Here is a 22,569-nt window from a genome sequence, read left to right as displayed (position 1 = left end):
AAGTGTCTCGCGCAGACTGGTTAGGTTTGGGTTGTGCTGCCATCTCAATCTCCAGCCAAGTCCAAGTCCAAGTACGGGGACACGGGTTCTCTGGCTTTTTTCTGATGCAGGAGACTGGACCTGGGTACAGATCGAACGAGACTGAGACTTTGGGGTATCAACACCAACGACTGTGCACCTCGCCCACACACCTTTTGCAGAGGGCGATGGGGTGTTTGAGAATACCAACGCCACGCAAAGTGGACGTAGAGAAGGAGAGGAAGAAGAATGACACAACCGGTCACTCTCAAAGGATATCGCTTGAGAAAGAACACAATGTAACCTGGACGTTGGACTTGGGCCAGTGATCAGGTCGGTTTTTGATTACAGCTGGAAATCAAACCCGACTTTCTTGTGGTATCTAGGGTCGCTGTTCAGATACCCAGTCAGTCAGACAGTCAATCAGTCGGACAGACAATTAGACAGAACCAGTCTCCGTGTCGTGCCTCAAGACGAATCACGAGCAGGGAAGACAATGGGAACGAAAAAAACAAATGAATAATGAATACGCATTGCTGCGTTGCTATCTACCTATAGAGGAGCACATGCATATGAGGCAGAACTCGTCTGAGCTCTACATATTGAGCATACACGATAAGTCAACGTCTGAAACGTATGACAAGCTGTCCTCAACTTCTGCTCTCTGAGTCGGTATCGGGAAAATGTCCAAAAAGTATACATACGCACCTGTACACGTCTTTGTGCCTAAATAAATGTCTGCTTCGACTCTTGATCACCGAGTAATGCTCGTTTATCCCACATGGGATCTACATATAGCTTGTTCCCTGACTGAGGGAAACATAGTCTGTTTGACACGTATATTCCCTGTAGGAATCTGGTTGTGAACCCTTGGTCCTTCCCTTTTCCGTCCCCTCTCCATTCTTCTTTTCCCGATGTGACCACACCTAATGTAGAACAACCGAGTTCATCTTAATCTAAACCTACGGAGACTGAATCTCCTCTCGAGCAACTAACTCTACCGTGGGGAAAGACTCATACTTCTTCATCGGCGGGCTTGATCATTCATGTAGATCGCGCTTATCCTCCTCCTCCTTCTCCTCCGTCTTCTTCAGAGACTTTAGAGTCTCATCTCAGTCTTGAAATACCTTCTCCGCGACGGGAGGGTACTCGAGCCCCCAGCCCGGAGTGGCCGAGGGTACAGCGCCCATTTTGCAGATGCGGATGCTGCGGATCGAGATATTCTCGGCCCAGATGAAGGGCGCCGCCACCGCCTGATCTGAAGGCTCTGGGGTTGTCGTTGCCCCTTCCAGACGACTCGTAGCGTCTGTAACGGCGTCTCGTCCCTGGTTGAACAGCCTCAAAAGCCCCCGTGCGTCGACATTCCCGTCGTCTCCACCTCGACTCTTTCCTTTCCATTTCCCGCCCCCGCTCCGGCCGCTCCCTCTCCCCTTACCCTTCACGTATATCAGATTCGCGACCGTGGCGTGCAGAACCAAAGGTCGCGTCTCGGTGATGAGGCCCGCGTCTCGGAAGATGTCGCGCACCATGTTTCCGAATCTCTGTAGGCGGTCTGTAGGGTCGTGAGGGTGCGCGTAGAAAACCCGGGCGGAGCGGGCTGAGGGGAACGTGCCCAGGGAGGTCAGGGAGATGGTTATCGGTGGTGGCTGAGTGTCTGAGGCTCTAGATTCATGTGGGGAGGATGCTGAAGGCGTAGAGACGCTTGGTGGAGAGATTTCTCGCGTTAGAGATTGGAGTGTTTGGAGTGGTGAAGACAGTGCTGCGCCGACTTCTTTTGCTGTCTCATGCAGGTTGCCCTTCTCTTCGGGTTCGTGGTCTGCATCTTTAGCTCTGACCGACCGACTTTCTTCCTGCGTCTGTACTATTGAGGGCGATCGGATTTCTCCAGCTGCGTCAATGGCTTCGCTTTTTGGCCGTTTCTGTTCCCTCTCCCACCCGGATTTGTCTCCTCCACCGAGCTCCGCTCGCCTGAGCAAATCCAGGTAATCAATCTGCTGAAGCACGGCCACGGCATTTTCCAGATCCTCCGCGCTGGGGAGGTGCATGACCCCGAGAGTCAAATGAAACGTCCCAGGCGGGCGATGCGCCGACTCGGGAATGATTCTCAATGCCTGATCAGCATCTCGACCCCGAGTTTCGTTCCCGGCTTGCTCTGGTGCCGTGGAATTAGGGTCAAGCTCCTGTCCCTCGCCACATCTCCCGGGAGTTTCACCACGCTCTGTAGAAGATAAAGGCGTGGTGAGCGATCTGAAGTGTGCCAGGGATCTGGAGAGCTGGGAGACTGATTCGTCGCTGACAAGCGGGAAACAGACAAAGTGCGTGGGACGGTTATTTTGCGGGAACTTTGTGCCTCGCTTCTCTAGAGATATCGTCTCCGGCATTGCCGAGCCCTGTGGCGTAGATGCTGGGTGAGTCGGTTGATCTCGCTGGTGCTCTTGTTCGGACAGAGGTTTTGGCAGTGGCGTCGTGGAAGTCATGTTGCGAGCGAACCTTGATGAAGCCGTCCAAGTGGTAGAGTCAATTCTACCAGTCTCTACTGTGATTAGACGCCGTAACGTCCGGAGAAAGAAGCTGGTGCGCATTGACTCTGTCAGGCATCAGACGATGATCCCGTTAACTGAAGCGTGTTTGCTGTGCTTGCACCATACCGCTGTGATCAGAACTGTGGCGTCGGGACGTATTGTGCAGAGTGAGAAGAGTGGCGAGGTTTCCAAGTAAAGTATTCTGAGAGGGCACTGGCAAGCAGAGAGAATCTGCTGGTTGGGCTGAGTGGTGATGAGTACTACTTGTAGGCAGACAAACGAGGGATATTGGGTGCAAAAGGCAGAACCAATCATAATGAATGTTTGGGTTTTAAGGTTAATGATTATGCTTGATTGGCCCTGAGACGGCAGCCTCGTCAGCCTCGTCAGCCTCGCCACAAGACAGAAGAGATATTTCTTGTGCTCCAAGTCAACATCTGAAAGAGGATACTCGCAGGCCACTGGAGAGGCATTATCGGTGAGATACCCGATGCTCGCCTGTTTCTCTGTATCATCATCGTCGTGTAATATGGGTGCTTGATGGAGAAGGACACCTTTGACCACCCCCTGTTTGTTGCCATCGTCATGAATGTCGGGCTCCGCCTTCTTAGAATCCTCTTGCCACAGAAGATCTCCCCTGGAAGCTCTGTTTCTAGTGCGGAACAGCGATAAGTACAACACTGGCGACGACGAGCTGCCCAAACGCGAAAGGCATGTTCCAATGCCCTCCCATACCACCCCACAGTGCGACGCAAAGCCACACGACCGCGAACACCAGCCAACACCAAGCGGCTCGGGTGCCAGTTCATGTTTCAGCCGATCCGTCTGCCATCCCACCGTGTACATTAAGCCTCCAAGCTCATTGGTACGGTCAAATGGCTGATCATCAAGGGATCTCATGACACCGTGTAGTCCACTGTAAATAACCAAAAAAAAGAAAAAAGACTTAGCAGATTCCCAAAGCGGCACCGCCCTCCAAGTAGCCGTAACAGACTTACTTGACTTCGTATATCCATTTCGGCCCGGCCATTCCTTCGAGGAGTCGCAGTCCATTCGCCTTCTGAGGGTCCCGTCCACACTTTGTTAGGATATCGAGCATTCGAAGGTTCTTCTTGCGAAGCCTGGCATCGCGAATGTGGTCTTTGACGCACTTCCAGTCCTCATAAGCACCCACTAGATCGGTACAGTAACTGCTGTGGTGGTCGTCCCCACAACAGATGTCGCCGGAGGTATCTTCATGAATAACGACGCTTGCGGCCATGGAGATAGTGCCATCTAGCTGGTCCTCGATCTTTTTCAAGTCCCAAGGTCCACAATGACTGAGAACACCTTGTCCTTCTGGAGCACTCCAGTAACTTCAAACTGTAGAGCTGTAAGTAAGACCAAGCATCATGAACACCTTTGAGCAGCAACGCACTTTGACTTCTTCAACCTTTGTAATTCCGTAGTATAGAAGCCACTTCTTCCAAGTACCCTGTTGCTTTAGACATTCTTTTCGTAGCCTCTCGAAAACTGCAGCGTCACTCTCGTCTGTCTCGTCTGCAATGTCGCTCTCCGTATGGGCCTCTTCCAATCCTGCATCACCAACATTTGGTTCTTGTGCATCATCTTCGAAGATTACACGAGTGGCAAAGGATCGGCCGTATTGAATCGGTTTGAGACAGGGTATAGCAATGACAAACGCGCCGTCTCTGTTCCTCATGCATAAAAAGCAACACAGTTTTGTTCTTCGATTTTTGAGACGAATGCTCAGAGTCGACGGTCGTGTGGCGCTGTCCGGCGATGTTACATCCATGTATTCGGGTGGTGCATCGTTCCTGGCTCGCTTTGCTAGGAGTCGAAACCAGACAATCAATCTGCTGCCGATCGAGACAACTCGAGACTGTCCCCCTGGTCGCTCCAAATCAGGCTGGTCGAGGTCCCATTGGTTTCTGCAAGCTTGAGACGACATTGGCGCAAAATTGGTGGTCAGAGACGTATCTGCTTCAAGATGCCTGTGGGCGAGGACTTCACATATGTATATGAATGAGGCTGCACCTCTGGGTGAAAATGGGAGAATTTCACAGCCCCCCCACCATGCCTTTCGCGAGCGTGTGAGGCTCACTGCTGCTCGGAATGCACTAGGAACACTGTCCGCGAATGAGATTCTGTAGACGCTCAGCCTCTCGTGCATACAATGCAATGACCCGGCCTTGACCAGGGACCGCAGCAATGCCGCATCGCTGGGCTGAACTGGTCTTGCATTGTGTTTGCCTCGCCCAAGTAGTGCCACCCAAGTGCGAGTTGAACTTGAGGTTAGTGAGCATGCCGTTAGTGATGGATAGCATTAGCACTGCTAGGAACAGTTAGACTCGTACTCTAGTCTACTAGTTCGAGTCAGGTGCGCGAGTGTATGAACGTTCATTGGTTCAAGTCAGGAATATAAGAGCTAGCTAAGGAGCATGAGACATTCCAAAATAAAACCGGCAGTCGAGGAGCAAGCTGATTCAGGCGACAAAATACGTTAAAGACGAGTATATGATAGAACGGCGTTTGTATACGGGCAAAAACCTAGAGGGTGTATACTGAAGGGCGTTTACTGGAGTACGGAACTTCCGCCTCTGTACCCCGTCCTGTGGATGGATGGCTCGTGAAGACAGCCCACCGTCGGGCGGGCTGATAGACCTGGCTGTCGCACACCTCGTCCTATCCATAGCTGTACTATAGTTATAACAACAAAGATGGATGGCCTACTTGTCGCGGTAGATAGAATGACCGGATCGTTACCTGTATCTGGGCCAGTGTCGAAGGTCCCCAGCACCTCATTCGGCATTCAGAAAGTGGAGAGCAACATGTACATCTACACAGGCAAAACACTCCGTGTGTAGTATACAAATGCAGGGAAAATCTGGGTGGCGGCAACAATGCTGAATTACTACGCCGCCTTCGTTCCATTGCCGCCATCTCATATTCTCTTGATTCTCTGAGCATCTATTCGGGGTATCTATCTGTTGAAGAAGCTGATGAAGCTTCTGCGCGTGTCCGTTGAAGGACGTCTCTTTCTCTCTCTCCGTCTGATCTCAATTCCGAGATTTCCTTCCCCTAGTTTTCTCGCACCAGCACTCTCAAAACAAAGGAGTCGAAAATGCCCCAATATTTCAAAGGGGTCTGATCTCGTCCCAAACTTTTTCTTGCCTCATCAATCTCATCCCAGGGTCGTTGAGTTTCGTGCGTAAGATCCGTTTGGACAAGGACGATAATAGGACCATGCCGTTGGATTCTCCATTTCTATGCGTTGAGCATTAGAAAACCTTCTCTCCCGAAAAAAATGTAATCAAACCCCTCGGACGCCGTTACACATGCAACCGTTCAAAAACCATTGGGGAAACCCTCGACAGACATCAAACCGTCTAGTAGCGGTAGATATCAGACTTGAAGGGACCTTCAACGGGCAATCCCAAGTATTCTGCCTGGACAGAAGTCAACTTGGTCAACTTGGCGTTGACATGGTCCAAGTGGAGTAGTGCGACCTGCTCGTCCAAGATCTTGGGAAGAACGTAGACGCCAACCTCTTTCTTGCCGGTCTTTCCGAACTCGACGTATTTCTTGCCAAATGCCTCGTCTTCAGCCTTGTACAGCATGATCTGAGCCAGAACTTGGTTGGAGAAGGAGCACGACATGACAAAGGAAGAGTGTCCGGTGGCACAGCCCAGGTTGACGAGACGGCCCTCGGCGAGCAGGATGATGTTACGCCCACTAGCCATCGTGTAGCGATCGACCTGAGGCTTGATGTTTTGGACCGACTTGGCGTTCTTCTTCAGCCAGGCGACATCGATTTCGATGTCGAAGTGGCCAATGTTGCAGACAATGGCATCGTTGCGCATCGCCTCGAAATGTTTTCCGACGATGATGTCACGGCAGCCGGTGGTGGTAACAAAGATCTGACCCTGCGAAGCAACCTCGTCCATGGTGACAACCTGGTAACCAGAGACAGCAGCCTGGAGAGCGTTGATGGGATCCACCTCGGTGACGAGAACACGGGCACCCATGCTGTGGAGAGCCTGAGCGCAACCTTTGCCAACATCACCGTAGCCAGCCACAACGGCAATCTTGCCTGCGATCATAACATCTGTGGCACGTTTGATGCCGTCAACGAGGGATTCTCTGCACCCGTAAAGGTTGTCGAACTTTGATTTCGTGACGCTGTCGTTGACATTGATGGCAGGTACCAAGAGTTTCTTGCCCTTCAGCATGCGGTAGAGGTGGTGAACTCCAGTTGTGGTCTCTTCTGACACACCGTAGCAGTCTTTCAACATCTCGGGGTATTTGTTGTGGACAAGGGCGGTCAGATCACCTCCATCGTCGAGGATGAGATTTAGTGTCTTTCCAGAAGGAAAGGCCTTGAGTTGTTGCTCCAGACACCATTCATATTCTTCTTCAGTCTCGCCCTTCCACGCGAAGACAGGAGTGCCTCCAGCTGCAATAGCTGCGGCAGCATGATCTTGGGTGGAGAAGATGTTGCAGGAGGACCAGGTGACCTCAGCCCCAAGAGCTTTGAGGGTTTCGATGAGGACGGCGGTTTGGATGGTCATGTGGAGGCAGCCAGCAATTCGGGCACCAGCAAGAGGTTGGTCGGCGGCATACTTCTTTCTGATTGCCATCAGACCTGGCATCTCAATCTCTGCGAGATCGATCTCACGACGACCAAAGGCCGCCAACGAGATGTCGGCGACCTTGAATTTCTGGGCAGGAGCACCACTCATGATGTCGGATTGATGAGGGGGATTTGAGAGGAAGTAGAGTTAGGCACTTGTGAGTTGGTGGTTTGGTGGTGAGAGAAAGATGAGGTGGGTGAGGGCGATTGAATTTGTCGGTGACATTTTTTCCACCTTCGCCCGCCCTGCAAAATCTAAACTGCGTCTCCAACGCCAACAACCAGCAACAGATTCCACTTCCTCCTGGCGCCACTGGCACCCACCAATCACCCCTCATCCTCTGCATCGTGGGGTAGACTACATTCAACTGCCGCACCTTGCTAAAGAGATAGGCACCTACTCCTTAGGGTCCTCAGCTCCTGATTTGGGTGGGATGGCGTGGATGATTAGCGACCTGTGGCGACCCCTGCCAACGGCTACAAACTCCAGCCTAAGATAGGCATGATCACGGCATCACCACCCCATACTCGGTCTTGCTCGGTATATAATGGATAAACTCCCCCTTCGATATCGACGGACGCTATCAGTCTTCTCTTTATCTGTCTCGTGGACTATCACCAACAAGCCAAATCGCAGGCTACCTGGCCACCATTCCGCTATCAGCAAAGCTCTGATCAAACTCGACGACCCCGTGATTTTTTGCCTCGATTAGGAAACAAAATGACAGTTTCCTCTGGCAGTCCAGTCGTGCCTGTTGTCGGCACAGTGTTTTGGCGCCTCCATGCGTGCTGTTTGTCATTCCATGCTTTTCCAGATACGTGGGCAAACAAAGATGCTGTCCAAGGACTCTGAGACTTGCGGCAGGACACGGCAATGCGCTGTACACGTGGAAGTCAGCCAGAACCGCCGCTGGAGTCCTGCGGCAGAGTGCATCCTCCTGCAGATGGCCTCTACTAAGTCAATGGCCTTTTCCTGGCCCCTCTGACCGCCATATACTCATCCGTTGTGTTCCTGCTCTGTTTCTTTTGACTCTACACTCACTACACGGTGGTGGTTCCTTCCTCTGCCATAAGCCTCAATTGCGTGATCAGTTCCGCATTGCACACAATTCCAACCCCAGGACAACGTTCGGGCATTCCACTCATTTTTTCTAGAAAAACCCTTTCCTACGTTGATTCATCTTACACGGCAGCAATTATCACGATATTCTTGTTCTCGTCAACGACATTCGCACGTTGGCGAAGGGAGTTTTGATCCATCACCAAATGGCAGCCACCCAGCCCGGACCAAAAACAGGGGGAAACGAGGACATCAATCTAGGCGCGCACGACGCCCATGTTTTGACTAAGAGTCAAGGACACCCTGCTCAAGTCACTGTTGAACAGCACAGTCCAGCAGAGGCCCATCTCAACCCAGAATCCACACGCTGGCTAACAGTGTCGCCATACCTTGAGCAAGAACATCTTCTGGATTTGGACAGTGTCGACACTCCAAATCGCCTTCTTGCTCTTGCAGCGACACAACTAGAGCCAGCGTCAGGGAAATATGCCACGGTCTCCTACGAAGACGCTTTGGATTGGACCAGTCTCATGGAAACACTAAAGTCACTGGCTGCCAAGGAGGGGTACAGGTGGACGCGTCAAGAGTTCTACGTGGTTGAATTCCGGTCGAGACTCAAGAAAAATATTGACGTGGATCTCTTGTTCAAACTGGACAAAGAATCCCACATCGAAGCTACACAAAGTGGAGGGCTTCTCAAGTATTGGTACGGGGTTCCTGACAATGATAGGAGAAATCTGGCCACCTGTGAGTCGACACGACGATTCCTAAATTAGACGCGGCTAATCGGTCTCTAGGTTTTTGGCGCAATAAGGATGATGCAGTCAATGGTGGCCGAGGGCCATGGCACAAACAAGCTCGAGCTGCCATTTCCAGCATGTATGAAGAAATCGATGTCAAGGGACTGCGCTTCACGATTGAAGACGATGTGGCAAGCTGGGAGTTTGCACCGTATGTTTGAAGCTGCGAGTGCCTTGCAATCGCTCCATAGCTGCAAAATTGAGATGGACTCATCACGAAATGATCGTGCTCGGTGTTTCGAGCGTTGGCGTGGTAGCGTTGAGGCGTTCGGGGGTTGGATTCAGGCCATCACCTATGGGAAATAGACTGCTTGAATGAAAACATCTCTTTTCTGGGGGTAAATGCATTCATAAGATGAATGTTGAAGAGGCAGTGGTTGAATGATATTGATATTGAGGATAATCTTGCCCAGTCCCTCGTTTCCCCATTAGGACTAGTGCCATACAGCGATTGACGAGCTTCCTTTGCAAACCTCATCGACTCAATCCAAAAGCTCCAGCAAGTCCACTGAGCTCGCCCTCACTCTCCGCTCTTCGACTTCTGTCCGTTCCTTTGCAGGTTAACAACTTTGCATCGTCCCTCCCGCCGGCAAGATGATGGCCTCCAAGCTGATGCGGCCAGCTTTCGCCGCTGCCCGTCGCACAGTCCCCAGAACAGCTGTCCGAACATACGCAGCTCCGGCCGCCGCAGACACGAAACCCCCAGTGCCCTTGTTTGGACTCGACGGGACTTATGCGAGTGCTCTGGTATGATCGGTTGAACATTTTCCAAGCAAAAGACGGACTCTGTATCTGGGCACAGCTGTTGAGAATCACGGTTTCGATACAGGCCAAAGGATCAGCAATTCAGGAACGTCTTGTTGAGGGAATTTTAAGCTGACACTCCTATTCTTAACAGTATACGGCGGCTGCTAAACAAGGCTCTTTAGAGCCAACAGCCAAGGCTCTCAGCAGTCTGGAACAGATCTTCAAATCCGACGCCAAACTTCCCCAAATTCTCGCCGCTCCCACCCTCTCCGATACCGACAAGTCACAGATTATTGCGGAACTGGAAAAGCACACCGGGGCCTCCGATAAATCCAACACCGTCAAGAACTTCCTGCAAACTCTCGCAGAGAACAACCGGCTGAGCTTGCTCGAGGGCGTCTGTGAGAAGTTTGGCACCCTGATGAGTGCAGCAAGAGGAGAGATGGAATTGATTGTGACCAGCGCCTCGGTACGTACACGCACTGCATTCATATATCATGGCAATGCCCAGACCCCAAAATGCCGTCCGGAACTAACTTTGTTGGCTGACAGAAACTCGATGACAAACTCCTTCGCCGTCTCGAAGCCGCTATTGCGAAATCCGAATACAGCCAAGGCAAGAAGCTGAAGGTGGTCACAAAAGTCAACCCAGATATCCTCGGCGGACTCGTGGTCGAGATTGGCGAGCGAACCATTGACCTGAGCGTGTCCAGCAAGATTTCCCGACTGAACAAGCTCCTCAACGAGACTGTGTAAGACCATCCTCCATGCATGGAATTTTGGGAAATGTGAAACAAAGTCAAGGGTGTGACTGGTGAAAAGAGCACCCTTGGGGGTTGATGACAATAGGACCTCGAGGGTGAGAATGGAAAACACTAGACAGGCAGTAGCGGCGGTCATGTATATAACCAATCCAGTTCTTTCGTCCTGACTACATTGAACATCTCTCAATTTCTGATGTATCTAGGGATCTGCCGCAGCGTACCCATATGCAGACCGGGCCGAGGATTTGGCTTCGCTGCTCAACTTCTCAATTTTTCTCACTGACGCCATCCCACCCTCCCTTCCTTACGTTAGGCACCACTGGTGAGGCGATTGACATATTGACTAAGAGACCTCAGCCTCAAGTATGCCAGACGGAGAAGAGAGGCCTCCACGAGTAACTCAGAAAATGCGAGGATAGCGCAGCCTCGTCAAACCCTGTATCGGCGGATGTATCCCGAGGCCAATTCCATATCGCCGTCAATGATTTGAGAAACGAACATGACCAGTTCTCTTCTGGCCTCCGCAGAGAGTATCGACCAGCACACGAACCTTTCCACTGGAGAATCACAAGGCCATCAAACCCATTGGACAGCCGACGATGTGTACCTTGTACTAGTTCGCAGCCAAGCAGATTTGGCCCCCTCGCCCTCGGGCTGCCTGATCGCCATTTAAGCAGGGGTCACATCCAGGCCGAGCTGTTTGGCGAGGTTACGGCCGGCAAGAGTTGGTGTAACAGATCATCCGTGCCTGGGGACAGAGCCATTGGTGAAACCCTTGGCTAGCCAGACGATGCACGACGCTTCAAGGATTTGTCGACACAGCCTGCTCGCAGCAGCTAGGGCTGGCTATGCTCCTAGCTGCAACTTCAGCCTACGAGTAGCTATCAGAAGTCCCCTGTCCGACGTCCAGGCTACCTCGATGCCTCGAGCATCCCTACGCTACATAATGACCTCAACATTCATTTATCGATGTTTCAACCTTGATCAACGGGCGACTGGCTCACAAGTAATAGCTATTTGCTTCCTCTTCTTCTGCGATGCGCGAGGCCTGAATTCGAGGCAGGAAATTGGCGACCCCATTGGTGAAAGCATTCCACTCCATTATGGCATCCCAAGTCTCGGCGCCACTGCTACGACAAAGCCAGGAGGGTGACTCCCAGACTACACAAGACCAAGAACATCAGAATCGTTTGAAGGAGGGTACTGAACGATGGCGAGAGTCTCATCACGCACAGGCTCAGGATGCAAAGACGCGACCATCGGACAGGCCTGTACACAGAGTCGAAGGAGCGATTTCCGACATCATATGGGCCCTTACATTCGTCAGCCTTCCCATGCTTGTATTGACAGCCATCTTCGTCTACCTGGTCTATCGCTATGAGGTTTCCAACACGCCTGAGGCCTTTGAGAACTTGCTTGGAATTGCGTCCATCCGGGACACCTCAGCATACTACGTTGATTACAGTGCCACACGACTAGCTACGGTTTCGTCCTGGACAAGTACTGCCACGTCACTGACGTCTGCGTTTGTCATGGTCCTGATCTCCTACCCGCTTGCGAAGGAGTATATGAGGAGATCAAACTTGGGACAGGTCGAATCTCTCCCAACGGTCTATCAGCTCAAGTTGATCATAGGTCTGCTTGAAGGAGGCTTCGGGCCGTTGTGGTCCTGGATACAGTATTGTTTCTGGAAAGGGCGAAACAAACAGATCAGACTATTGTGGATGGCCGTCGCGGGTCTGTGGGCAGCAACTCTGTTGAGGTAGGTTACTATGTTAACAAACCAAGACGTGTGCGCGCTGGCTAACATGAACGGACAGCATCGCCATCGTCGGGGTCGATACGTGGCTTCATGTCACAACGACCACGGTGAACCTGGACACCCTCTCACCGCCCGCATCTACGCCTGTCGCAAGCTACGGACGTGGCCTCATCCCCCTCTGCTACAACCAAACTTGGACGCCCGGGGACATCAACCAATGTATCGGCGGCCTGCAACTGCCGGGGTCGATTCACTTTGACAGCGCTTCCGAGGCGACGCGGACCTCGATGAATCTGTCCACGGTCAATACCGTATTGGCCAGAACCATCGACGACAAGCATTTCGCCTTTCTGACCTCTGCACAGCGCGATCCCAATCTCGATTATCGGGCGCGCACCTACGCCATGAGCACCACGTGTTCTCCGGCCAGCGAGGCGTGTCAGCTCCAGCAGATCCAGTATTGCCCCTTTGAGAACGGCTGTCCTCTGGGACTGGTGCAGATGGCGCTCGGAATGACGTACAACTGCAGTTCCAATCTCTACGGTGACCTCAACAACAACACCGGGTCGACCTTCACGTCGAGTAATGGCAGCTCGTCCGGGACAAGCAGCAACATCGGCTTCTTCCTCCAGATGTTCCGGCAGCGAGGGTTCGAGGACCCCATTGGCACCCCGGATCAGCAGATGGCGACTCCGAATCCATTCTTCTTCGCCGTTGGTGGTCGAGTGGCCACTTCCGACGCTCTATCCAAGGACCCCCAAGCCGTCGAGGACGACGAGCAATACAACTACGCCTTCATCTTTGAGTGTACCTCGACCGTCTACGAGTTGGAGTACGCCTCCATCGACGGCGGCACCGTCGTGGACGGGAACTACACGGCCGCCAACGAGACCTTGTCCAACAACGTGGGCTGGACACTGTTGCAGAGTCGGGCGCTCGTCCAGAACTCGCTCGAGTCGGCCTTTTTCAGCGGCGCCCAGCAGGTCAACACGTCCCAGGCCTTTGCCGACTACTTTTCCCAGCAGTTCAGCCGGTCTGCGCTGAGCATGATCGCCGGCATCACGGCCGAGAGGCTCAACGGCGCCGAGCAGACGCGGCAGACCCGCCTGGTCGCGCGGCTCCCCAAGGCCCCCTTCTTCAGCCTCATCGTCGCGAACCTGCTCTACGCGCTGCTCGGAATTTGTCTCGCCGGGGTCGCCCTGGCGAGCCAGCCCAGGAAGACGCGCAACATGCAGGCCCGCCTCAGCGTGGCCGGCCTGGTCGCTGCCCTGCTGGAACCCGACCGCGGCGGCGCAGGGCGACCGTGCTGCGGCCACAAGGGACCCAGCAACACGGGCATTGAGAGCGTCTTTGCCGAGTACTACTCCACCCATACTCACGCTCGCGACCACGCCCTCAAGCACGATCATCACAGTCGAGTCATCCTCGTCGACTCTGGCACGGGTACAGGCACCGGCACTAGTATAGGAAACCGGGTCTTTGAAAAGATCTCCCTCCCCCGCGCTACTGTTGGCGAGGTTTCTTCCACCTCGACCACCTCGACCACCTCTCCAGCGTTCATCAACCGAGTCGACACCCCCGTCTGTGACAGTCACGCGACTACTATCACCACTGCCAGTACGACCTTGTCGCCCGAAGAGAGACGATCCTCGGAAGAAAACCCCGTGCATCCAGATCCAGATCCAGCCGCTCGGCACGGTGTCCACGTCCATGTCCCACTATCCATGTCTTTGTCTTTGGCTGGAGACGGCGGCGTAGGGGGAGGGGGAGGCGGTGGTGGAGGACACGTATCTTAAATTGGGATATGGTATATGGTGCGAGACGGATTTACGAGCCAAAGGACAACAGACCAGGATCCAGGATCAGACAAGGAAATTTACGTACCGAGTAGCCAACTAACCAAGTAATAGATGAATGAATCCGATAACAGCGTTGAGAATGGCCCATGTCAGTTTATGTACATATTCCTACTTTACATTGATTGCATTGCATTGCATTGTACACGGTACCTACTACCTACCTGGGATGATCTATTCACGTGCATGAGGCTGAGCTGAGCTGAGCTGAGCTACCTCACTCTCTCTCTACACACACACACACACACACACACACACACACTCTCTCTCTCTCTCTCTCTCTCTCTCTCTCTCTCTCTCTCTCTGTGTGTGTGTGTGTACGAGTATATATACTCGGGAATGATATCGAGAAGAAGCAACGAGTAACCCGGATTGACGTTTTATATATTTACCCACAAATGCCTGCTCAGATGCACGTAATGAATGTACAAGACGCTCTAGCCATGCTGTATCCATGCTGTATCCATGCTCCAACAACAAAAGCCCACAGGCCCAAGACATCTAGTATACAGCGCATATGCCAGCCTGCCTCTATTATTTTCTCATGCAGCATCTTATGGTCTTTGGCGCCACTGAATTCCACCCATAAACCCTCACTGTCAAACTCAACTAATCAAGCTGAGCCTCAAACTCATCCTCATACACTGCCGTGCTCTCGTCCGTTTTAATCTTGGTCAACTGCTCATTGACGTATCTATCGTAATGACTGTCCGCAATGCTCTTTCGCCGCTCTTTCTCCAGTTTGTCCTCTTTCCCCCACGCATCCGAATCCGTCACCGCGGGTTCGGCGCCTTCAAAATACGAAGTCGGACTGTCCACATCATGGATAACAGCCGGTGTCGCGTTGCCTCTACTCGAGTGGTCGCCGTTGGTGACAGAGACAAAGGAGCTGCGGTTGCCAATCGAGCGCGAAGTCGAAGAACGCCGCATCGGATTGGGTGTGCCAACAAAGGTACCTTTCCGGCTAAGCCCACTTGAAAGAACGTCATCAAAGTAGTGTGCCGCGGCAGTCGAAGGTGTACGAGGAGTCTGCGGTAGACGACAGTTGATCCCTGTGTCGTGAATCATCTTTGCCATGAGCCCAGTCCACCCGCATTGATGGCTCGCACCAAGACCACGTCCACTATCACCGTCGAAGAACTCAAAGAACCAAAGGTAGTCCTTCCAGTGCGGGTCGAAATCGAGCGTGTCGTTGCCCGCATTAATGGCGCGACGGCCTTCACTGTCACGCACCATGAGATGCTGAAGCCGATGTTGGATCTCCTCGGCCACGTGACCGAGATGCATGTATTCGCCCGAGCCAGTCGGGCACTCAATCTGGAGGGAGGTGCCATAGAACATGTAGAACCGCAACAGAGACTCGACGAGCAGGAAATTCACCGCGATCCAAATTGGACCGCGCCAGTTGGAGTTGCCACCAAAGAGGCCAGAATCAGAGTCACCCGGTACGTAACTGACCTTGAATTGTTGGCCGTTAACATCCATGCTCACGGGGTGGTCTTTGTGGTACTTGGACAAGCTGCGGATCCCATGCTCAGAGAGGAACTCTGTCTCGTCGAGCATCCTCTTCAAGATCTTCTCTAGCCGCTCCTTGCTAACCAGAGATAAGAGGAGACGCTCATCTTTGCCTCTTTTGCGCATCGAGGCAATGTTGCGCTCCGCAACGTCATGGCGGTTCTCAATGAACCAGTCCATCCTCCGCTTGAAATTGGGGAACTTGTTGATCAGCTCCGGTTCCAAGGTCAGGACAGCGTACAGAGGGATGAGGCCTACGAGAGACCGTACACGCATTTGCTGGGTCCATGGTCCACCCCAAGATATGGCGTCGTAGTAGAACCCGTCCTCCTCGTTCCACAGACTCTGGTCTGTGCCTCCGGCCCGGAAGCTCATGGCGTCTGAGATCAGAAGAAAGTGTTCAAAGAATTTCGATGCAATGTCCTCGTACGTTCGTCTGTGCTTGGCAAGTTCCAGTGCGATATTCAACATGCAGAGGCAGTAGAATGCCATCCACCCTGTGCTGTCGGCTTGCTCCAGAACTCCGCCTGTCGGCAAAGGCTCAGAGCGGTTGAACAGACCAATGTTGTCGAGCCCCAGGAAACCCCCTTCAAACACATTCTTGCCTTCATAATCCTTGCGGTTGACCCACCAGGTAAAATTGAGCAGTAATTTCTGGAAAACGCGCTCGAGGAAATCCAGATCCTGTCTCCCATACATCTTTCGTTCAATCTTGAAGGTCCGGAAAACGGACCATGCGTGGACAGGTGGGTTGACATCGCCAAAATTCCACTCATAGGCCGGTAACTGTCCATTGGGGTGCATGTACCATTCGCGAGTGAACAGGTCAAGTTGTTTCTTCGCAAACTCCGGATCGATCATGGCAAGAGGAATGCAATGGAAAGCCGAGTCCCACGCCGCGAAAAACGGATACTCCCACGAGTCCGGCATCGAAAGAATGTCGTCGAGGTACATGTGCTTCCAATGCTGATTCCGGATATTCTTGCGATTTTCTGGGGGAGGTGGCATATTGGGGTCGCCGTTCGCCCACTGGTCCCAGATGAAGTAATAGTGCTGTTTGCACCAGAGCATGCCGGCAAGAGCCTGGCGCTGGATATTTCTCAAATCCTCTGCCATCGGAAGAGGGCTAATTCTGTAGTAGAATTCGTCGGCTTCTTGTCGTCGTTGTTCGATGATGTCGTCCAAAAGCTCTTCGTTGAGGTAGCCATCGTATTTACGCGACAGACGGAACCTGACGACAGCGCACTCTCCAGGAGGGACCCCGTCGCCTTGCCCAAAATCATACCACGCAGCACATTTAGTGCCCGAGCAGCGAGGGTTTATGGCTCCCTTCTCCTCGTCGACGATCCACCGGTGGAAAGCGTCCTTGACATACGGTTGCTTGTTCTTGACGCCGTAGAGCTTTTGAAGATTGGTGTCATTTTCTGTGAACATGAGTTGTGGATGGACGTCATCAGCATCCGGGCCACAACCTGGTGATGGAGACAGCTGGAAGAAGCGATGGCCCAGCTTGTGGTGTTTGGATTGCGCAGTCATTGGTCCCACCATGCGGATATTGGGTTTGAGCTTTTCAGGCTCATGGCCCCAAGACCATGTGTTCCGGAACCACATGTGAGGGATGATATGCAAAGGAGCAGGTTCCGGGCCCCGGTTGTACGCAGTGACCCGGAACAGCAACTCTTCAGGGTCGTCCGTCTCTTTAGCAGTCTCGATAAAGATGTCAAAGTAGCGATTGTCTTTGAAAGCGTCCGAGTCGATGATATTGAACTCGCGCTCAAGCTTACCACGTTTCGCATTTTCTTGGATCAACTGTTCGTAGGGAAATCGTCTCTGGGGGAGCTTGTAGAGGTATTTCATGTATGCTGAGGAGAAGTCAGCTGAGTGTTGCTCGAGTTTGCCACAGTCGCGACTCACAATGCGTAGGCACATTGTCCAAGTGGAAGTGCGCCTCCTTGAGACTTTCACCATGGTTGCCCTGAGGGTTGCTCAGGCCGAAGAGCCTCTCCTTCAAAAAGTCGTCCTTCTCATTCCAAAAGGCGAAGGCGACGTTCTGTAGTCCATGAGTATCCGACACTCCAGCAATACCGTCTTCACCCCAACGATAGGCTCTGGATCTGGCTTGATCGTGAGAGAAATGACTCCAGGCGTCGCCATTGTCCGAGTAGTCCTCCCGCACAGTGGCCCATTGACGTTCAGCCACGTAAGGACCCCATTTCTTCCAATATTTCGTGCGCTCGCGGTCCTCTTTCAGCCGCTTCTCTTCTTCACAGAGATACTCATGGTGATCTACAACAACCATCCTTGCGAGTGCGGTTCCAGTTGTGTAGTATGCTAGGAACAGGTGGAATGCAGATCAGCACTCGCGGTGGAAGATCTGGAGAGAAGTGAGGACTGCAGTTCTCAGCGGGCAGAGAAACGAACGAGATGACAACGATGGACGTGGAGACCTGCAACTGCTTGGATGTCCCAGACGGATAGCAAGAGGAGCGACAGACGGTCTGCCTCTCGAAATGAATGAAAGGAACAGAAAATTTCCAAGTCGCACAGATGCGCTCTGTTTGGCAGTGATGACGATCGGCGCAATCGAATTCTTGATGGGAATTGGCAGCCGGCGGCGTCGGTGGCCGTTGTTGCATCCCACTTTGCAAGCCCGGCCCACTGCCTGATCGTGGTTAGGTGGTTGGAATCTGGCCAGGAACCTGTTCTCGGGACATCCACGATCGTCAGCGGCGTCCAATATTCATTAAGTTGGCGGATCTATGGGGCTGTGATAGGCTGTGGCCCTGACACCCGGGCCCGGACCGCCACTGGGATGGCTGGCGATTCAACAGATTTCCTGACCCAAGCACTGGGAACCCTCGCCTACTCCCCGCGCCAACCACTCCGGGCTAGTTAATCGACTTAGGGGCACCTACCTGGGTGCTGTCTGGGCACTTTGATGGACTACTGCCCCCGTGCACTCGTAATCTCAGCGCGAAACGCCGGGGCTAGGCTCTCGTGCTAAGCTTGTTCCACTTTATCAGTCCCTCTAACTGCTCTATCCAGAACTCGTGCCTCGTCCACGTGCTAGCATACAGAGCTGGTTTAAAGTAATACTCCAAATTCAAAGATCAATCTCATAACCATCATTGAACTCATGCTTCTATGCAGTAAATGCTGCCTTGGTACATCTCTCGTTCGTCTTCGTAGCTGCTTTAAAACCTGCTTGTCAATAGCAGTTTTCTTCTTGCATACCAGATTGCCAGCCGATTCGAATTCACCATGTCACCAATGTCTATGCCCTGATTTTTCTCAAAAGTCTCCCTTTTCCCGCTCGATGGCAACCCCATCATCCAGATTGTGTGACACGGTTCCGTGTGCAACTGCGTTAATACTTCCAACTCCTCCAAGATGCGGCGCCACGAACGCTGCCCGTCAATCACTTGAACAGTGCCAGAATCTCCTTCATATGCTGTTCTCGTACCTCCTGCTTGCTCAGCTGTTTGTAGTTTTGGTTCACCGACACGTCGGCCAACTGCTGCTTTCGTTTCTGCAATTCCACGATCTTGCCCTCAATGCTGTTGTCCATTTGGTAACGTTTGACCACAACGGGCCGCTTCTGTCCAATGCGATAGATTCGATCCACCGCCTGTGCCTCCGCTGCAGGATTCCACATCGGCTCCATGATGAACGCGCGTGATGCAGCTGTCAAGTTTAACCCTTGTCCAGCGGCCTTGATCGATGCCAAGAGAATCCTGATGTTGTCGTCCGATGCGAGAGCATCCAGTGACTTTTTGCGGCTATTAAGGGACATCGTGCCATCGATCCTCACAAAAGTGTAGCCGTGATCTATTAATGCCCGCTCGATAAGATCCAGGTGCGACGTGAATTCCGAGAAGACAACGCATTTCAGAGGAGCCTCTCCAGCGGTCTCCAACTCTCGACTCTCTTGATACATTTGCTCAAGGTCCGCCAAAAGTGCTTTCGTCTTAGTATGGGGTCCGTGATATATCTGCACATGGTCCTCTTCTTCTTCTTCGGCAATGGTGTCGTCCGGCGCCACGAGAATCTCTTGCGCCGTGGATCCACTAAATCCAACGTACTGCGCAGCGATCCGGGCGGAACAGAATGGACAGGTAACGGCTTCCTTGTCTGGTATGCTATCGAACGATGCCTTCGCTGGGCTGAAACAGTCGGCGCAAACGAGGTCGAAGCAAGGGAGGATGAAGCATCGCAACGCCTGCTCTTCGTCGTCCACCTCGGTCTTGACTATATCCTTGGTTATGCTCCGTTCACAGCTTCGGCACACGTCTAGCTCAGCTTCAGTCCTCAAGTTTAACGACTCATAGGCGGCTTTTCGTGATATGTTCGGCGGCGGGGTATCTTCGTCGACGTCAATCGCATTTGCAGGGCTAACCCCTCTCAGCAATGTCAAATCTTTCTCCTTCAGCAACTCTCGGCCATGGGCGCAGATTAGCCGTAAGGTCATGATGCCACGAAGTACGTGATGCTGAACACCGCTGTTCTTCTCCTTCGCACGGCTGAGCTGTTCGATTTGGACGTGAGCAATACCTTTGAAAAAGTCGTGCAGCTTTCTCTCTTCGTCTGAAAACGACAGTTTGGCAACGTAGTCTTTTCTCTCCGGGAGATCAATCCGGTCTCGAAGTCGACGAAGGGTGAATGAGTCCACAAAGACACGCAATGCCTTCAAAAAGGCCGGATCGCCTGCTTGAGCTGGGCCTCGAATGTACTGGTTAAATCGACCGGGAGTGTCGTACGGATACATGCGCAGGAATCTGGTCAGAGATCCAAGGTCATCCAGGCGATTTTGGATAGGTGTTCCTGTCAAGCACCAGCGTCGTTGCGCGTCCAAGCTATAGCAGGCCTGGGACTGGAGAGCTTTCTGTTCTCGAATAGTGTGCGCTTCATCCAGCACTATCCTGAACCATTTCAGCTGTCTCAATGGGCTCACTGCTGTAGCAGCCTTGGAGAACTCAGACGCCACTACACCGTATGTCGTGATGATCATTTCGTACTTCAGTAACTTGTACGGATTCTTCTCGCGGTTGGGGCCATGATAGACGTGGTATTCCATGGTCCCAGGCTTGATGTGTTGTGCAATCTGATCCTCCCAGTTCTTCACTGTGCTGGTTGGACAGACGATCAACGTCGCCTTGGTGTTCGACAGTATGATGTGCTGCATATCCTGATTATCACGAACTACTTTCTCGTTGGCAAAGGATTCCGCTTCTCCAAAGGTACTTGCGATGAGTGATAGGGCCTCCAGCGTCTTTCCCAGACCCATAACATCTGCAAGAAGGCCCCCAAGTACTTGGTCGGGTTCGTCCTTGACAGTCAGGCCGGTAACAACTTCATGATACGCAACATCTCCATTTCTGCGTTGTTTCCGCCGCCAGAGCGAGGAATTCTCTGCTTCATCACCTCCGAATGTACGCGGCTGCTCTTGTCGCAGAAGAAATGTGAGAGCCTGTTTCTGGTGACCAAGCAGAGGTGTTGTAATGATAGACGGCGGAGGAACGGTCTCAGTCAGCGGCCGACTTGCATTGGCGAATGAATCAAAGAGCCTTGAGACTGCTTCTGTAGCTTCCTCGAGAGTGCGTGTATCTGACAAAGTCCTCGTTTGGCCGGTCATCCGCGGAGCTTGGAACAGTGGCTTATGCTGTGCATGTGGGTGGACGATGGGTATGCCGGGTTCCGAAGTCATTGGCGGGCGGAGCCAGAAGTTGTTATTGCCAAAAAGCCGACCGACCCTATTGACATCTCCACGTCGGCCATAGAGGTTAACAATCATCTTGATCTGCTCGGAACAAGCTTGGTGCGGCCATTCATCCGGCTTTTTGCGCCGATTGATCAATTTCGCTTGTGTCCGAAAACCCTTCAGGGTATCCATGGCCTGTACAAGCACAGCAGCAAAGTCGGGGTGAACTTTTGCAAATGTGGTGTCCCACGCATCTTGAACGTCAATCACCATGTCCTTGGATGGTTTGCGGACGAGGGTACACCTCATGACGGGCCACTCTTGTTTCTGGTGAAAGGCATTTCCGGCCAGCTTTGGCTTTGGGACGAGGAAGGCTTGTGCGACGGTCGCGATGTGGCCATAGCATACCTCTTGATCGTCGAGCGATCGAGAAGAAACTATTTGTACATCATCGTCGTCCACGTCCTCTTCCTCGTTTGTGAGATCGACCAGACTCTTCTTTGTCACTTCTGGGGCCTGGTCAGGATCTGGTCGCATGTATTCGCCGACGATGCCGGTGCCACGACGTTGTGAGGAAATCCCCGTCTTTGGCGGTCTCTCGCGCTGGTCCTGGGCACTCAATTTCACCTTTTTGCGAGGGTTGCTCATCCGATCTTCGACACCATAAAAGGTTTCCAGCATGGATTTTTTGGCCCCATCTGTGTGACCAGTTTCTCCTTTGGACGAAGAAGGGCCCATTAAATTTGAAGCAGACGTCACCGATTTGAGAGATTGACGCGATTTCTGAGGGTCAAGAAGAGCTCTGTGATCAAATGTGTTGGATAGCTTGGAAAGGTTGTTTAGCGAATGCCGAGGAGACATTGAGCGCGATGTTGAGCCTGCTCTCTGCGGAGATTGTGATCCTTCGGAGGGGGAATGATCGCCGCGGGATGCAAGGCTGCCCGAACGTCCTGATGAGTATGAAGAAGTGTCAGTTCATCACTGGTCCAACAAAACTTTGGGTTGAGCCTTTATCTGAGTCCTCGCGCTTGACAACCTGCCACGATACTTCTTGAGTATTTGTTTCGCTTAACTCAGGAGCGCCGAAACCATCAATTGTGGCTTTATCAGCATCTTCCACAAGAAAACTCAGTGGTAGTCAAAGGATCATGGCGGGATTGCGACAACAAGGGACAGGATTTCACACTCACCTGG

The 22,569-nt window shown here is 52.5% G+C and overlaps 8 protein-coding genes across 8 annotated transcripts; 3 read left to right on the top strand and 5 right to left on the bottom strand.

Moving 5' to 3' along the window:
* Window positions 1-1,130: 1,130 nt before the first annotated feature.
* Window positions 1,131-2,495, bottom strand: AYO21_05766 (hypothetical protein; the record flags this gene model as incomplete). The annotated part of the gene is made up of 1 exon (XM_022655733.1): window positions 1,131-2,495. One exon carries the CDS (start codon window positions 2,493-2,495, stop codon window positions 1,131-1,133), a length of 1,365 nt encoding a protein of 454 aa, XP_022512037.1.
* Window positions 2,496-3,534: 1,039 nt separating this feature from the next.
* On the bottom strand, window positions 3,535-4,491 carry AYO21_05765 (hypothetical protein; the record flags this gene model as incomplete). Its single annotated transcript, XM_022655732.1, has 3 exons — window positions 3,535-3,831; window positions 3,870-3,902; window positions 3,958-4,491. The coding sequence occupies 3 exons, from the start codon at window positions 4,489-4,491 to the stop codon at window positions 3,535-3,537; spliced, it is 864 nt and encodes a 287-aa protein (XP_022512036.1).
* A 1,438-nt stretch (window positions 4,492-5,929) lies between these two features.
* On the bottom strand, window positions 5,930-7,282 carry AYO21_05764 (adenosylhomocysteinase; the record flags this gene model as incomplete). Its single annotated transcript, XM_022655731.1, has 1 exon — window positions 5,930-7,282. The coding sequence occupies one exon, from the start codon at window positions 7,280-7,282 to the stop codon at window positions 5,930-5,932; it is 1,353 nt and encodes a 450-aa protein (XP_022512035.1).
* Window positions 7,283-8,439: 1,157 nt separating this feature from the next.
* Window positions 8,440-9,194, top strand: AYO21_05763 (hypothetical protein; the record flags this gene model as incomplete). The annotated part of the gene is made up of 2 exons (XM_022655730.1): window positions 8,440-8,980; window positions 9,031-9,194. 2 exons carry the CDS (start codon window positions 8,440-8,442, stop codon window positions 9,192-9,194), a joined length of 705 nt encoding a protein of 234 aa, XP_022512034.1.
* Window positions 9,195-9,627: 433 nt separating this feature from the next.
* On the top strand, window positions 9,628-10,536 carry AYO21_05762 (hypothetical protein; the record flags this gene model as incomplete). Its single annotated transcript, XM_022655729.1, has 3 exons — window positions 9,628-9,780; window positions 9,932-10,249; window positions 10,333-10,536. The coding sequence occupies 3 exons, from the start codon at window positions 9,628-9,630 to the stop codon at window positions 10,534-10,536; spliced, it is 675 nt and encodes a 224-aa protein (XP_022512033.1).
* A 1,111-nt stretch (window positions 10,537-11,647) lies between these two features.
* On the top strand, window positions 11,648-14,102 carry AYO21_05761 (hypothetical protein; the record flags this gene model as incomplete). Its single annotated transcript, XM_022655728.1, has 2 exons — window positions 11,648-12,306; window positions 12,365-14,102. 2 exons carry the CDS (start codon window positions 11,648-11,650, stop codon window positions 14,100-14,102), a joined length of 2,397 nt encoding a protein of 798 aa, XP_022512032.1.
* A 669-nt stretch (window positions 14,103-14,771) lies between these two features.
* Window positions 14,772-17,976, bottom strand: AYO21_05760 (hypothetical protein; the record flags this gene model as incomplete). Its single annotated transcript, XM_022655727.1, has 2 exons — window positions 14,772-17,539; window positions 17,592-17,976. 2 exons carry the CDS (start codon window positions 17,974-17,976, stop codon window positions 14,772-14,774), a joined length of 3,153 nt encoding a protein of 1,050 aa, XP_022512031.1.
* Window positions 17,977-19,095: 1,119 nt separating this feature from the next.
* On the bottom strand, window positions 19,096-22,236 carry AYO21_05759 (hypothetical protein; the record flags this gene model as incomplete). Its single annotated transcript, XM_022655726.1, has 1 exon — window positions 19,096-22,236. The coding sequence occupies one exon, from the start codon at window positions 22,234-22,236 to the stop codon at window positions 19,096-19,098; it is 3,141 nt and encodes a 1,046-aa protein (XP_022512030.1).
* Between the last annotated feature and the right edge of the window lie 333 nt (window positions 22,237-22,569).

Source organism: Fonsecaea monophora, assembly GCF_001642475.1.
Source record: "Fonsecaea monophora strain CBS 269.37 chromosome Unknown Scaff37, whole genome shotgun sequence".
Classification (NCBI taxonomy): domain Eukaryota; kingdom Fungi; phylum Ascomycota; class Eurotiomycetes; order Chaetothyriales; family Herpotrichiellaceae; genus Fonsecaea; species Fonsecaea monophora.
Note: the sequence above shows the minus strand (reverse complement) of the source record. Positions and strands in the feature narration are given on the sequence as shown.